The 14,588-nt window shown below is 34.9% G+C and overlaps 1 protein-coding gene across 2 annotated transcripts in view; it reads left to right on the top strand.

The window, feature by feature from the left end:
- Positions 1 to 14,588, top strand: part of PPFIA2 (PPFI scaffold protein A2) — a 472,833-nt gene that overhangs the window by 70,613 nt on the left and 387,632 nt on the right. For both annotated transcript variants that reach the window (XM_089920005.1, XM_089920006.1), the window contains one exon: positions 13,622 to 13,675. In XM_089920005.1, coding sequence (XP_089776131.1) covers positions 13,622 to 13,675 — 54 coding nt within the window. The remainder of the gene's footprint in view (positions 1 to 13,621; positions 13,676 to 14,588) is intronic.

The following is a 14,588-nucleotide window of genomic DNA, read 5'->3' as shown; positions in this document are numbered from 1 at the left end:
GTTAAGGAGTGAGAAACAGGGACAGGCTTTGGTGCCCATGTCTGAAGATGCCAAACATCCTGAAAAACAAAGATACTGTACTATACACAAAGAAGATAACAAATGTTGGTGAAGATATAGAGAAATTGGAACCCTTGTACACTGTTGATGGGAATGCAAAATGGTGTAGCCAGTGTGAAAAACAGTATAGAGATTCCTCAAACAATTAAAAATAGAAGTACCATGTGATCCAGCAACCTCACTTCTGGGTATTTATGCACAAGAATTTAAATCACAGTCTCAAAAATATTTTTCACTGGGGCACTATTCACAGCAGCTGAGATGTGCAAAAGATCTACATGGATGAATGGATAAAGAAAATGTGATATGTGTACACACACATACACAGATACATGTATACACACAATGGAATATTATACAGCCTTTAAAAAGAAGGAAATCCTGCCAAATGCAACAAGATGGATAAACCTTGAAGATATTATGTTAAGTAAAATAAGGCAGTCACAGAAGAACAAATTCTGCATGATTCTACTTATATGAAGTATCTAAAATAGTCAAAGTCATAGAATTAGAGAGTAGTGGTTTCCAGGGGTTATGGAGAGTGGGAAATGAGGAGTTGATAACCAACAGGTGTAATGTGTCAGTTATGTAAAATGTGTAAGTTCTAGAGACCTGCTGTACAATGTTGCGGCTACAGTTAATAGTACTGCATTGTGCACTTAAAATTTTGTTAAGAGGATAGATCCCATATTAAATGTGCTTAATGTATATAAAATGATATACATATTTTTCTACCCAATATGTCAATAGTGCCCCATTAAGAGAAGATGCTTTTCAATTCTGGCAGAACATTTCTTTACAGTATTTTAGCAAGACCTGGTGCAACTCCTTGCTTGAGGATGTGGGGATTCTTGTCACCATAGCATTGTTCTTAGCCTTTGGGCCAAGCTAAAATTGAGAAGGATTCCAATTTTAATATTGGGTTATACATAGCTACTGCATTATGTATTCAGGATTCACAATCTAGTTTTGGGGATGCTGGAGGCAAAGGAATAAAGACTAATCTACCATCTAAAAGTAACTGCAGGCAGTTCTTACTTTGCATGCTACTGTGTTAACTGAAACCAGTGCATGTTGGAACCAGAGGAGCTGTGGCCTTGCTTTACACAGCAACTGAATTGCCACAGAGCCATGCAAAACCAGGACATAGTTCTTATATTCACCAGATTTGGTTAACACTGTGTCGTGCAAAGTGAGGACTATCTACATTTATTGCCTGGAGGGCTTCATTTAAGAGAAATAGCCAAATTTCTTTGCCACCGCACTAATCTCAAGAGACTTAGAATTCTGTGCACTTTGGAATTCTCTGGCTGTGTGGCTCAGTTGAATGCTCTCATTTACATCTGGGAGGAATAATAAATAAGGAAAAATAAGTTTCAGAAATATTAAAGAAAGGAGAGATCCGAATATAAAATATTCCAATTATATTTGATTTACTATATCTTATAAATCAAAGCATATTTATTATAAACTTTGATACTTGATATTGGTTGGGTTTTTTGGGAACCTGTTCAGTTGAATAGAAGAAAACAAGACTGTCTATAGAACATACATCGACTATAGAGCATTCTGTCATTGACTAAATCTCCAGGTTGGACGTCTCTCACACTATGATATAATCTCAATTAGTTTAATTGCATAATATCAGTACATGTTATGCTCTGATTTCAGTCAGTTTCATTTTCTTTTATTTAATAGTATTTTGAGAATGTGATATTGATATTGCAAACATTGATTCATGTCAGAATCCCGGTAGCATCGATTGAAATGGAGCTGCTCAGAAGAAAAAATAGAGAAATTATAGTCCTCTTGCTATTTCTGGTTACCATTATAGTCATCATTCTTTACTTCAAAAACAGAAGATAAGAAATGAATTTAAAATCTATTTCCTATGATTTAGAACTTGATAAGTTTTTTTCTTAAAAGAAAATAGCAATATAGAGGGAAGTTGTCTGCATATCCCTTAGATTCCAATTAGACTTCTTTCTGAAAATTTTGCATATCTTATTTTAGATAATGCTACTTATTACTGTTTTATCTAGTTCTAATCTCTCTACCTGATTCCTACATGACTATTATTTCCAAAATTAAGGTATTATCATGAAGTACTTAATATTTAGCTGAAAATCCTGTGCCAGACTTGTCTGTCAGTGTGAACTTAATGGATTTGAAAATATTTCATCTGCTTTCTTGCCAATTTCTCATGATTACCTTGAAAAATGATATATGTTAATTGGTCTAATACATAAAATTTAGACAGATCTGGTTAGATATTTGTTAGAAATATCTGTAATATACATATTTATTTTTAAATAGACTACTTGCCCTATTTTTGTTTTCAGTTCACAATCAATTCTTCCTTGTAGTTATTTATAAATCAGAATGATACATGTCTTTAAGGTACTGCAGTCAGTGGAATTGCTGATAATAGTTGGAAAAGAGATATATTTTATTCTTTCCTCTAAAAAAGTCACCTCAGGATAATATCCAGTTGTTTTTTTTTTAACCCAGTAAAAGTTTTAGGCTATTATTTACTGAGTTAAACATAAAACCTGATTTTTTAAAAAGGATGGGATATTGTATTTTTTCCTAGATATCTACTTGTGTTTTGTGTCAGGGAAAGATCAAGCATCATATAATTGAAGGTTTAATTGTAAATTAAGATCGCAGTAATTGAGTCTGACTCTCAAACAATAAAGGCTGATAGATAAATTTCCACAAATTTTGTGTACCTAGGATCATAACATTGATATCCTCTTTTAAATGTTGGATCCTTCCTCTCAATTGCTATAGCACATTTCAAACAGGCTTAAAGCTGCCCACCATGGTATATAAATATGTGACGTCAGATAACACAACACTGAAAGAGGAGTAAATTGTGTATACATTCATAAATTTTATACAAAAAAATAATTCTTACTCTACAGCAAAAAGATTCCTCAAACTTTAGTAGGGAGAATAAAAATTATGTATTTAAAAAATACTATTGGTGAAAAATTTATAAGAACCAAAGTCATAGAAATGCATGAAAATTATAGGGATAATTGAGGAGGTAAAATATGAAACTTAGGATATCTTGCCTTTCAGGGAAAATACATTCTAGAAATTTAATGGAGATTCGTACCTAAAATTAATCTGTATGTTGGTCTCATCTACATGCATGCTAATGCTTATCTGTTTCAATGTATATCATTATGTAATGTGTCCAAGGACTATCTTTATTTTATACATGTATAATCTAATCTGTACCTGTGCATTATTCCATGCTTAATAATAGCTACTTTTAATTGATAATTTACTATAGATTATCAACTTAACTTTCCATGAACAATTGTAATTAATAGTCCAAGGTCCTCCTAAGATAAGTAGTAAGACATAGGTTGACTTATTTTACATGAGGTATATAAAGCAATTTGCCCAAGGTCACATAGCTAGTAAGTAGTGAAGCTAGGCTTGAACCTGTTCTCTTGATCACTAAGATATTTCTTCTTGCATGTGTGTTACATCTTGTAGGCTTGAGGTAGAATTAAAGGGCTGTTGGCTACTCCTCAGCCAGGTTCTCTTGGGATGATTGGTCCTCTATTGTGTTAACAAAAATATCTGATCATCAGTCTTGCCATCCAGAAGTTTAAATTATGCAGTAAACTCAAAGATAATCAGCTTCTCAATGGCTGGTATACACTAACCAAACCAATATATATCCAGAATGAAAATGTACTAATATAGGATAATGAACATTTCAAAGTGATCCCAAGTACTACTGTCAGCCAGTCAGCTTGCCCTTTCCTTATAGGAATTCATGGGAGGATTCAACATAAGTTTATGAAATTCCTTTAACATTTATTGGTCATGCTTTGTGATAACTACCGAAGATACAGAGATGGTAAGTGCCTCACTGAGCTAATTTAGCCCTCAAATGGATGGCAAAGACAGATGAGTAGAATGACAATTATAAAATGATGTGGTAGAGTTGTGAGTGGGTTAAGTGGAAGATGCTGTGGAAGTAACAGCAGAACCATCACCCCAGCTTGAGGGACTCAGGAAAGTCTCCTGAGAGGAGATGATGCCTGGGCTGAGTCTCAAAGGGTAAGATTTAACCAGAGGAGGGAGGGGTGTCTTTCTAGGCAGAAGGATCTGTGGAGCAGAAGCATAGAAGTAAGAAAACACTTGACACAAAAGGGAAGTACAGGGTTCATTATGATAGAGAGTATAAGGTTTCTTTTGAGGAAGTGGTAAAAAGTGAAATAAAAGTCTAGAACTATATAATGAATGACTTCATGCATAAATATGCTTGATATGTTTTTCATCCTAAAAAGAATAGGATCTTATTAAGGATTTTGAGTATAGGAGTGACATATACATATTTCCATTTAAAACACATCATTCTGAAGTAGTGGATCTTAAAGTTTAGCCTGCCTCAGACTCACCTGGAGGGCTTGTTAAGAGTTTCTGATTCAACAGGACTGGAGTAAACCCCAAGAAAATGCATTTTTAAGTTCCTAGGTGACACTGATGCTACTAGTTTCCAGGTCACATTGTGAGAAACACTTCTCTGGAGAAGAGATTGTATAAGGATGAGAGTAGAAAAAAAGAACTCAAAAAGACACTATTTTGGAGAAATCCAGGAATAGGGGAAAAATAAAATGAGGCTTTGAACTAAGGTAGTGAATGGAGTGGATGATGAAAGGAGGTAGTAGATTGAACTAAGCAGATATCTAGAAGGAAAAATTGACTGGCTTGGTATTTGAATACCAGAGTGAGGGAACACTCTGTTGACCTCCAGAAATCTCAATTGACTGTTTATTGGAAACGCCAAAAGAGATAAATGCTGGGAGAAGAAATTGGATGGAGGCAGTTGCCCAGAGTAATGGCAGAGGAGGAGAGGAGATGAGGTCTGATTTGACCATATTAAATCTGAGATAACAAGTACCCATCAATGTGTAAAAGTTGGCAAAAAGGAGCTGAGTCTGAGTCAGGATTTAGCAAAAGGTTCCCTTTATCACCTCAGCCATATGGAAGGGAATAGACAAGAAAAAAAGCAGCACAAAAAAATCATAATGGAAAGTGCTTCAAAGAGGGCACTCCATGGAAAAGGCAGAACCTTAAATCTCTGGTACTTTCTTCAGAAAACCCTATTCCATGCAACACTGACACATTATGTTTTTGATACATATTAGATTTCCTGTCTAGGTTTGAGTTTGAAAAGGATACTTCGAACTTAGAAATATATAACAAAAATCTTTGGAATTTTACTTTTTTGCTAAATCCAGTGGCATTAACGCTCTTATCTGAAGGTCAGACAAGGATATTCTTTTTTCCATCAGAGAATATCCACCTCACCTCAGAAAAATTCTGCTTGCAATTTTAATCATTTCTTCTACAAATATTGAATAAGTATGTTTTCTGCCAAGTCACTATATGGCATGCCAAGATGTCCTCCACATTTATTTCCACACCTCCACTTACTCAAGAGAGCATAATAGTTAAAAATCATTGCCTCTGAAGTTAACCTGTTTCGCTTTGAACACTTAGTAGTTAATGTAACCTTTGTCAAGTCATTTAAACTCTTGAAGACTCAGTTCCATCATCTTAAAAATGGTGAAAATAATCAGCTAAAAGAGCTGGGATGCTTTTTAATGAGGCAATAGAACTCTCAGCATGGCATCTGGTACAGTAAATGCTTAATAAATGTTAATCATTATGTTACCCAACCAAGGTCTTAGGGCAGACTTACCCAGTGTGTGTTCAAAAACAAATACAATTCCAGCAACATGAAATACTCAGACTTACTGTCACTTTATAAAATTTCCCTTTACAACCCCTATATGTTGTAAATTCAGCACCTTATTTCTCTGAATTCTTCCTTATGTTATTCTTCAGATTGACATTCTGAAAGATCCTTGAAGTCAGAGAGGATGTCATAGCGTCTGGATTCCATACACCAGATTCAGTGTGGTGCCTTGTGCTTATTTTGTGTGCAACATGCATTTGTTGACTAAATTGTCTTGTCATTCTCATGCCCTACAGACTGTGAACTCTTTGAAAGCTGTGACCTTGACTTATTCATCATCATGCTCTCTGTGTCCAGCACAGTGCCTCAGTCATAACAGATGCTCAGTCATTCTCATTTGAAGGAATTAATTGTGTGGCTCAGGGAAAATTCAGATTTGGGCTGGACTATGCTTGCAGTAAGAGTGTAGATATTTTCCTTTATTAAAAAAATTTAAAGAATGACTAAATAGGGCTCTTTCTGGCTTCCGTAAGAAAGACGATTTATTGGTTGTGTGTGTTTCTTGCTTCTTCTCTGCCTCCCCGGAAATTTACCCTGTAAAGTTGCCAAGGAAACACTAACAGCTTAAGCCTGGTAGAGGAGGAAGATGCCTCATTAATAAACTCAGCTTCATTATTTGGATGCTTGCCTCAAGGAGCTGGTGTTCTGGGATGAAAGATTGTTTCCATTAAGCCTTATGTAAAAAACTGAATGATTTTTTAAAAGAAATTTTGTTTTCTGACTGTTACGCATTGCCAGTGCTATGTACCTACACACTATGAAATGTTACATAAAAATAAACATTATTGATTTTTAGTTTAATGTTTTTGAACTGTTTATTAATGCTCAGCACATATGTTATATAAAGTTATCAAGCACTGATGTATTTATTGTGCAATAATTAGGGTATCAGGTCTTTAATTTGAAGTATTGACAGTATTTCACCAGAAGATAAACTTAATGTATTGTTTATTATCTATTAAATCATCTTGTGTATTTTCCTTCTTATGAACTAGAAACTCTGGGATATATAGAAATGTATTGCCTCAAGATAATATAGAGTTGAGTGTCTTTTATAAGGAGGATATCTCATTAGTGATGTATAATGGAAAAAAATGTACACTGTGCTTGGGGTTATAACACCCAGGATTTCAAAGCTTCTTTGGAGCATTTACCGGCTGTGTGATCTCGGGCAAGTCATTCATTAACTTGTTCACTCAGGCATTCGAAAAAGATTTGGTGTACAGACACTATTACCTTGAGCCATGCTTTCAAAGTGGTACATTTATACAACAATTAGAAATCCTTCATCATTTGTACACTCTGAGACTTGGCTTTTTTAGGTATAAAATTATATTACCTGCTTCACTCATTCAGTCAGTCATTCATCCATTCAAAAAGTACTTGTTGAGCTCCATGTGTGGCAAACTGCTCTAGAGGCTGATGAGTGGTGCTCATCCCTTGCTGAACTCCTGACAACATTGTTCTTTTACCTTTACTCCTTTGGGCTTGGAGTGGTTATTATGATTTTCCGTCAGTCTCCATGCTTCACATTCCGCTGGATCCATTAAACCCTCCATACCTCTATAAAATATCCTCTGATTAAATGCTCTTTTACATTGTTTTCGAGTTTGCCTTTTGTTCCCGGGTAGACCCTTCACTGATTTAGACAGTTAGTTATATTTGGCTTGTTTTTCGCACAGCAATGGAGCGAGTGTGGTTGGGTGGCATGAGAAAGAAGGATATGGCAAAAGACAAGATCAGTGAAGTGGGCAAAGCCAGATCATCACAGGGCTTGCATGACATAGTAATAAGTTTGTATTTTGTTCTAAGATTAGTGGGAAACCATGGAGGGGTTTGGATCATGGGAGTAATCTGATTTAATGTGCATTTTAAATAGATAGCTCTGACTGCAGTGTGGAGAATATATGAGGAATGAGGATACAAGAACAGATGCAGGGACAACAGTTAGGAAGATCATTCTTTAGCCCAAGGGAGAATATTGTTGATTTGGTCCAAGGGATCAGGTTGGTAGTAATGTAGGTGGTAAGAAATAGTCTAATTCAAGCCATATTTTAAAGATAGAATTGGCAGGATTTGCTGATGGATTTGGACCTAAGAAACTGGGTACATGGTGATGTCAAGATGGACAGTACTGGGACAGAAACCTAATTTGGGGGAGGTTTTTAGGTGAAAATCAAGTTTGATTTTGCATTAAGTTTTAGATAACTGTAATACACCCAAGTGGAGGTTGTAGGCAGTGTAAATCTCTGAGGTTAAAAGGAATCCAGAATTCATTAGCATACATGGTACTTAGGAGCCATGGTACTAAATAAAATTACACAGAAGGTGAAACTCAATGGATACTAAGACAAAAAGTATTTCAAGAAAGGTGGAGTGGTTAACTGTGTCAAATGTGACTTAGAGACAAGAAAAATGATAATGAACATTGACAGTTGATTCAGCTAATTAGATGTCATTGGCAGCCTTGATAAGAGGGGTAGCAGTGATGTAGCGGGGACAAAAGCCTGCATCGAGAGAGAATGGAACGTGAGGGATATTTGGGGGGAATTTTTCCATAAAACAGATGAGAGAAATGCTTAATTTTGATATTTTGAATATATGAATTTTGTAAACTTCTCTATAAACATAAAATATCTCATCATATTTTTAAAGACCTTGAAACAAATTTTAAATTTAATAATTCAGTAAATATGGTTGATGTTTTCCTATTATATTGATTTCACTATACTAATATATTTTTGATAGATTGTTTAGTGCATGAAAATGTACTCTATATTGAAATATAATCACTTTCCTCTAAAGATATTCTAAAATAATTGCAAATTATAAATATGCATAAATCAAATTTCAAAATACTCATAGCTGGTAACAATATTGTAATGCTTTAAGTATTTTCATATTATGTAAAGTGATTCTTTAGAAGAGTAGTACTTGAAAACTTGATATTAACTTTAAATGTAACTATTAGGTTTTAAGATATTCTGGGCCTGATGGCATGTGCAATGTTAGATTCAACTGACTGTTTAGAATTTTCTATTCTTCATTTTTAATGTATTTAATACCCAAGCTACCTTAACATCTTTTCCTTGACCGTAACTGGCTGATCGTACTCTTCAGGGATAAAAATAAGGATCCAGCAATAGCCCTGAGTGAAACCTCAACTTCTAATATCCTCCTTTTTCCTACCTCCACACAGAGGAAGCAAGATTTACAACATCTGAACTTAATGATCTGCAGGGCAAACCACATGATTAATCCCTATAGCTCCATCATTCAAATTGTCTGTCAAGGGAAAAATATGTCAACTTTTAGAGCAAGGGAAAAAGTTGCAGATGGGCAACCAACAGCATCAGTGCAGCACAAACTGGAGTTTATTTTAAACCTGGGTGGAGGTGATACCCATGCTCCAGGCTGCCTTCAAATCTCACTCTGCTTAGAGCTCTGACACTGACTGCTCCACTGCATCTGTGGCTCGCCGTTCCCAAGCCTTAAGACTTCTGATTCATGGGTCAGCCTTGAATTACCAGGTTTCCATCTCAGAAGCAGGGTTTTCCCATATTAAAAGAGACTGACTGTATACAGCTTGTGTCAAGGACTACTAATAACCTCGCTCAGGTATTTGAACCTTGGAGAGGGAAGTGAAACTTTCATTACCTGAATTTTCTTTTTAAGAAGTGAATTGGATTCCATAATTAATAGGTCCTAGTTTATTTGGTTCTGTGTAGATAACAGCAGCCCGTATAAAGGAGGCTATATAATGCTGATATTAAGCAGCAAGCTGTCCCTGAGCAGGGACAGGTGTCAGGTTGGCTTGCCACACTTCTGTAGATTTGACTGGGAAGGAGACAGTGATTCCAAATGGATTGAAAGAATATATTACATATACAGCATAAACAAAGTCTCCGTGGTGTCAGCTTTCCACACCCCTAAAAGGTCCAGGACTAGGGTGAGACAAGTAAGGTACTTAGGGCACAAAGTTTAAGGAGTTATTCACTCTCAGGATTGTACAAGTGTCAGCTTGTTTTTGCAGATGTCTAAGAATGAGGTGCCTAGGGTATAACATTTAAGGAGGCACTCACTGTCAGGATCCTGCAGGGGCAGGATCAACACCTGTATGACCCTCAAAATGAGTGCCTCCTTAAATTTTGCACCTTAGTCACATCAGTAGCCTAAATCCAATCCTGTACGTGGTCGCTAGGCCCACGGGACAACACTAAATTGGATGAGCCAGATGACAGACAACAAGAGTGACAGGCTGCTCTGCTGGGGAGGAGTCCACTCCATATTGCACCTTAGCAGTTTTATAGCCTGCAGATGGATCTGGGGATGGGGGAGATGAGTGAAGTGGAAAGTTCCATGCCTCATTGGTGCCAGGGAGGAGAATAAGAAACAGCCATGTGTAAGGTCTTCATGACTTGCTTACCTGGAGGTCCACAGAATATTCCACCAAGACATGGGCCAACCTAAGGTTAGCCTTGCCTACATGGCCCATGTGGATATGTGCAAGGTCACCAGGACGTCAGGATAAAGCTGTTCTCCTACAACTGGTATTAAAAACATAGGTTTGGAGTCAAACAAATATATTTTGTAACCCCACTTCTTAATAGCTGTGTGATATTGGGTAAATTATATAAACCTTTTAGCCTAAGTGAGAAAAGAAATAACTACTTTATAAGGCTCTTATAACTACCCTATAAAACTGTTTATAATGTATATAAAGCATTTAAAGAGTGCCTGCATGTAGTAAATGTTCAATAAGTAGTTATTATTTTATTAGCTATTAAATCTAAATGAATATGGTATACAACATAGTTTTAAAAAATTCCATAACGTAGTAAAAAATCAGTTTGTTTTGAATGTTTTAATCAAACAAATAACATTATTACAGTAGTAAGTTTAAAAACCATCTAGGAAATCAACGTTTTTACTTTTTAGTGTCTCCCTTTTTGTTATCTCTATAAAAATACATGTAAATAACAAGATAGACAAATTTGTCAAAGATTTAAGTTATATTTTGTAGATAAGATATTCAACAACCATCAGAAAGACTCACTTTCAACTATTTTCAGAGTTTCTCAAGGGATTTATTTCACCTATTAATTTTACAACATAAATGCATTCATGCACACTTATGCTTGTTATTCACACCTGAAAATTTTTTTTGCGTCAAGTGATAGATAAGCCATGTTTAATTTGGGCATCTATCCAAGTAGGACACTGTCTCTCAACTTACACTCAAAATAGAAAATAGGATTAAAAAAAGTTTTTTTAATTAAAAGAATAAACAGGATAAAAGAATATATCTGTATTCTCTTTAGAGCCATGAGTTCATAATTTGCTTTAATTCAACTTGTTAAAAAACAGAAATACCAATGCCTTTTCCATTCATCTCCAAAATTCTATTGTTGCTTTATTTTTTTTCAAGACCATGACTATCATGAAAAGTTTAAAATTTTACAGATCTGAGCATTGGCCCAACTTTTCTACGATGGCAAGAAATCATGGTAGAACTTTTAATTAACAAGATGACAAAATGCCTCAACTAAATTGCTAAAATATTTTTTCTCTGAATTAATTTCCCTATTATCTCTCTGATAATGTCATCAGAAATTCTATTGTTAATGTAATTTATATGCCTTTCTATGAATAACGAAGGTATTAACTCAAAATGTACTTAACGCCTTTTTTTTGTTCTTTTCATTTAAAATGTGCTTGGGAGAAACCTTTCATGTGAATAGAACTTTGTTTTTTGTCATGGTCATAACAGGAGTATTATCAAAAAGTGAAAAGGGCTGTGTGTTTTATTTTCTGTTAATCTAATACTTTAGCCATTTTATTACCATTTTATTTCACTCCATGAAATTCTAAAACAATTTTTAGATTATATTTTAATCTTTGGATTCAAAAGGAATGCTAATTTTGTTTGCAAATTTATAAATATGTTTCATGCTTAATTTTATTGTATACTGACATGATTTACTTAGATAACAATAGAAATGTTAAAGATCACGTAAGATCAAATAATTTAGATGATTTGATTGTTTATGGTATGTGTGGTGTTGGAATAAAGAATTTCAACAGGATGGAGAGGGAGGGCCTTTTCAAAATAGACTTAATATTGCAGACATATTAATTAGGATCTTTTAGTGTTTGGGAGCCAGAAACTTATCTTAAAGTTGCAGGCAGGGAGAACATCCAGTTTCAGACATTGCTCAAATGATATTATCAAGGACTTAAGACACTCCCATTATATCTTATAGAATCCATATTGCCTTAATTCTCTGGCAGGCCCCTACAACATTTGAAACAATTTTTATAAGCCTCTTTTAGAACTAGAACGGAGAGGGAAGAAGTTCCTCAAAGGGATGCTGGGTAGGAAAAAAAATTATATACAATATATGCATTACGAAGAAGACAGTAAGTTTCTTGGCAAGCATTCTTGTGGTTGCCTTATCATTCATGGCCCTTAATAAAATATGCATGCAGAAATTCATCACTCATCAAGTTCCTGTTCAAAGTCAGCTCCTTCAGATGGAAACTTTCACCACACCATCCCTTCCTTCTTCCCTGCCCTGCCTTTAATGTTTCCTGCACGTGCTCATTTGAGTCCCATATTTATTGTTAAGATTCCCCATTTTTGAGATACCAGTGAAATGATGTAATTGAGTCCCAAGTGAATTAGTAGCATGTCTTCTTAATGATATCCAGGTGTTGGCTGTTTCTCTGATCATAGATATTTAAATTTCTTTTCCTTCTATCTTTACTCAATTATCTTTCTTTCATCTTTGATTTCTTACTGAAATACATTTCCCCAGGTTCCTCAAACCTATCCATTCAACTAGATGCAAACAGATAAGAAGTGGCCAGGGTCACAAGAAAGAAACTTTTTAGCAAAAACTAACTTATCAATTTAGCCCCAAACTCCTATTCATCTACCTATGAGCAGACAGGTTTTTTTGTTGTTGTTGTTTTGTTTTTTCGTTTGGGAGGAGTGGGGGGATGGTTTAAAAATTAAAACAGTTGCAAACATTAAAGTCCTGAGAGATTTTACTTAAAAACCTAAAATTCTAGCTTCTTTTGAAAAAGCCATATGATTAGTAACCGTGGGACCAAAGCCGTACAACTGATAAGGCTGAGCTCTAGTTCCTAAAACAGCGCACTTGCTCTCGAGTTTGTCACAGCATCACCCATTTCTTCATTTGTGATACCTTTGTCAATTGTAATCATTTCTCAGGCATGATCTACTGTGGTTACCGATTTAAGATTAGAAATAAATCCTTATAAAAGAACAGCTAATCTGTCCATATCTGTTAATATTTTCATCTTCTATGTATAGTAATAGGGTGAACTGTAGATAATTAGATTTTTTTGTAGTTTAAGCATTTTCCATGGGTTCAGTATTTGCAAATAATATGTTAAATTGCAGTTTCATTAAATTTCTTTTTTCTGTTCTGCCCTCACTTCAGCTTCTTAGAGAATGAAACATCTGCTTTCCCACCTAGAGCCATTTTCTTTACATATTTCAAGAATAATTAGCCTGTTTGTATTTTTTTCTATTTACAGATTATACAGAGTTGGAGAAAATATCTAAATTTTTAGATATGACCATTGGTATAGCATTACAGTGTGTAAGATTGTCTCAAAACAAAACAAAAATATAGCTGAGTGCCCTAACTTTGTAGCTAAAGAAAATATTACACTGTGGGACTGGGAAATTCTCCATGCTGTTGAGTGGCATTTTACAATCAACACCTCTCCCCTTTTCAGGATATCGAATCCCTAACAGGAGGGCTGACTGGTTCTAAGGGGGCTGATCCACCGGTAAGTTAGATCCTTCCTTAAATTTAACTATTGACGAAATGAATTATGTACATACCAGATCATCAGTTACTTGTATACAAGTTGTCATACAGGTAACTTTTTGAAATAGTTTCTTTCAAAACTTTATAGCTATTGCAGTAACTAATACAAAAATGTGAACTTGCTCTGAGGTGTCATTTAGTGTTTTAAAAAGTTTTAATACTCATAAAATTCATCTCCATACGTTGATTCTAAAAATAAGAATAAAAGCTTCATTAGTATGTGTAAACACCTTATGTCCTACTAACAGGCTACAAAAAAAGTTAAAGCTTTTTGGAACTTGAGAGTTTACCATTGTAAATAAGTGTATGATTTCAGTTGCAATATACTTTCTAGTTACTGAGAAAAAATTATTTTATCAGCCCATTTTTTTCACAGTATTGATTCTTGATATTGCTGTTTCTTTCCTGCTTTACCCAGGAAGCTTCTAGAAAATTGGAGAAAGTGCTTGAAAGTTTTAAAAGATTATCATTTTTAGGCAATAGCAAGAGATTGATAGTCTAGTATTGGAACATTGTAGGCCTTTCTGTGATGTCTGATTTCAGAAAACATTGAGTAAAACAACATTCCTGTGATTTCATGCTTGAGGCACAAACATGAGTTCATGGTGTATATCTAAAGTAATAAAATTCAATTTATTTCAACAAACAGCCAATGCATAAATTTGTATCACTGCTTGCTTTTCACTTAGCACTGTGAGGTTTAATGTGGAACACACAGAATCCTGTGTTGTCAATTTTTAGCTATACTTCATCTAGGCATCTAGCTGAAGTATATAACTACTTTAAGACACCACTGAAGTGTTAAAAAGATAACTTTCAATTGTAGCTCTTTCTCTCCTGTCTCACTCTCATGTGTCTCATGATGTTGTCTA

The sequence above is a fragment of the Delphinapterus leucas genome, chromosome 11 (genome assembly GCF_059928025.1).
Source record: "Delphinapterus leucas isolate spDelLeu-1000000601 "Yukka" chromosome 11, BTC_Dleu_Yukka2, whole genome shotgun sequence".
NCBI classification, from domain to species: domain Eukaryota; kingdom Metazoa; phylum Chordata; class Mammalia; order Artiodactyla; family Monodontidae; genus Delphinapterus; species Delphinapterus leucas.
This window is presented reverse-complemented; position numbering and strand designations above follow the sequence as displayed.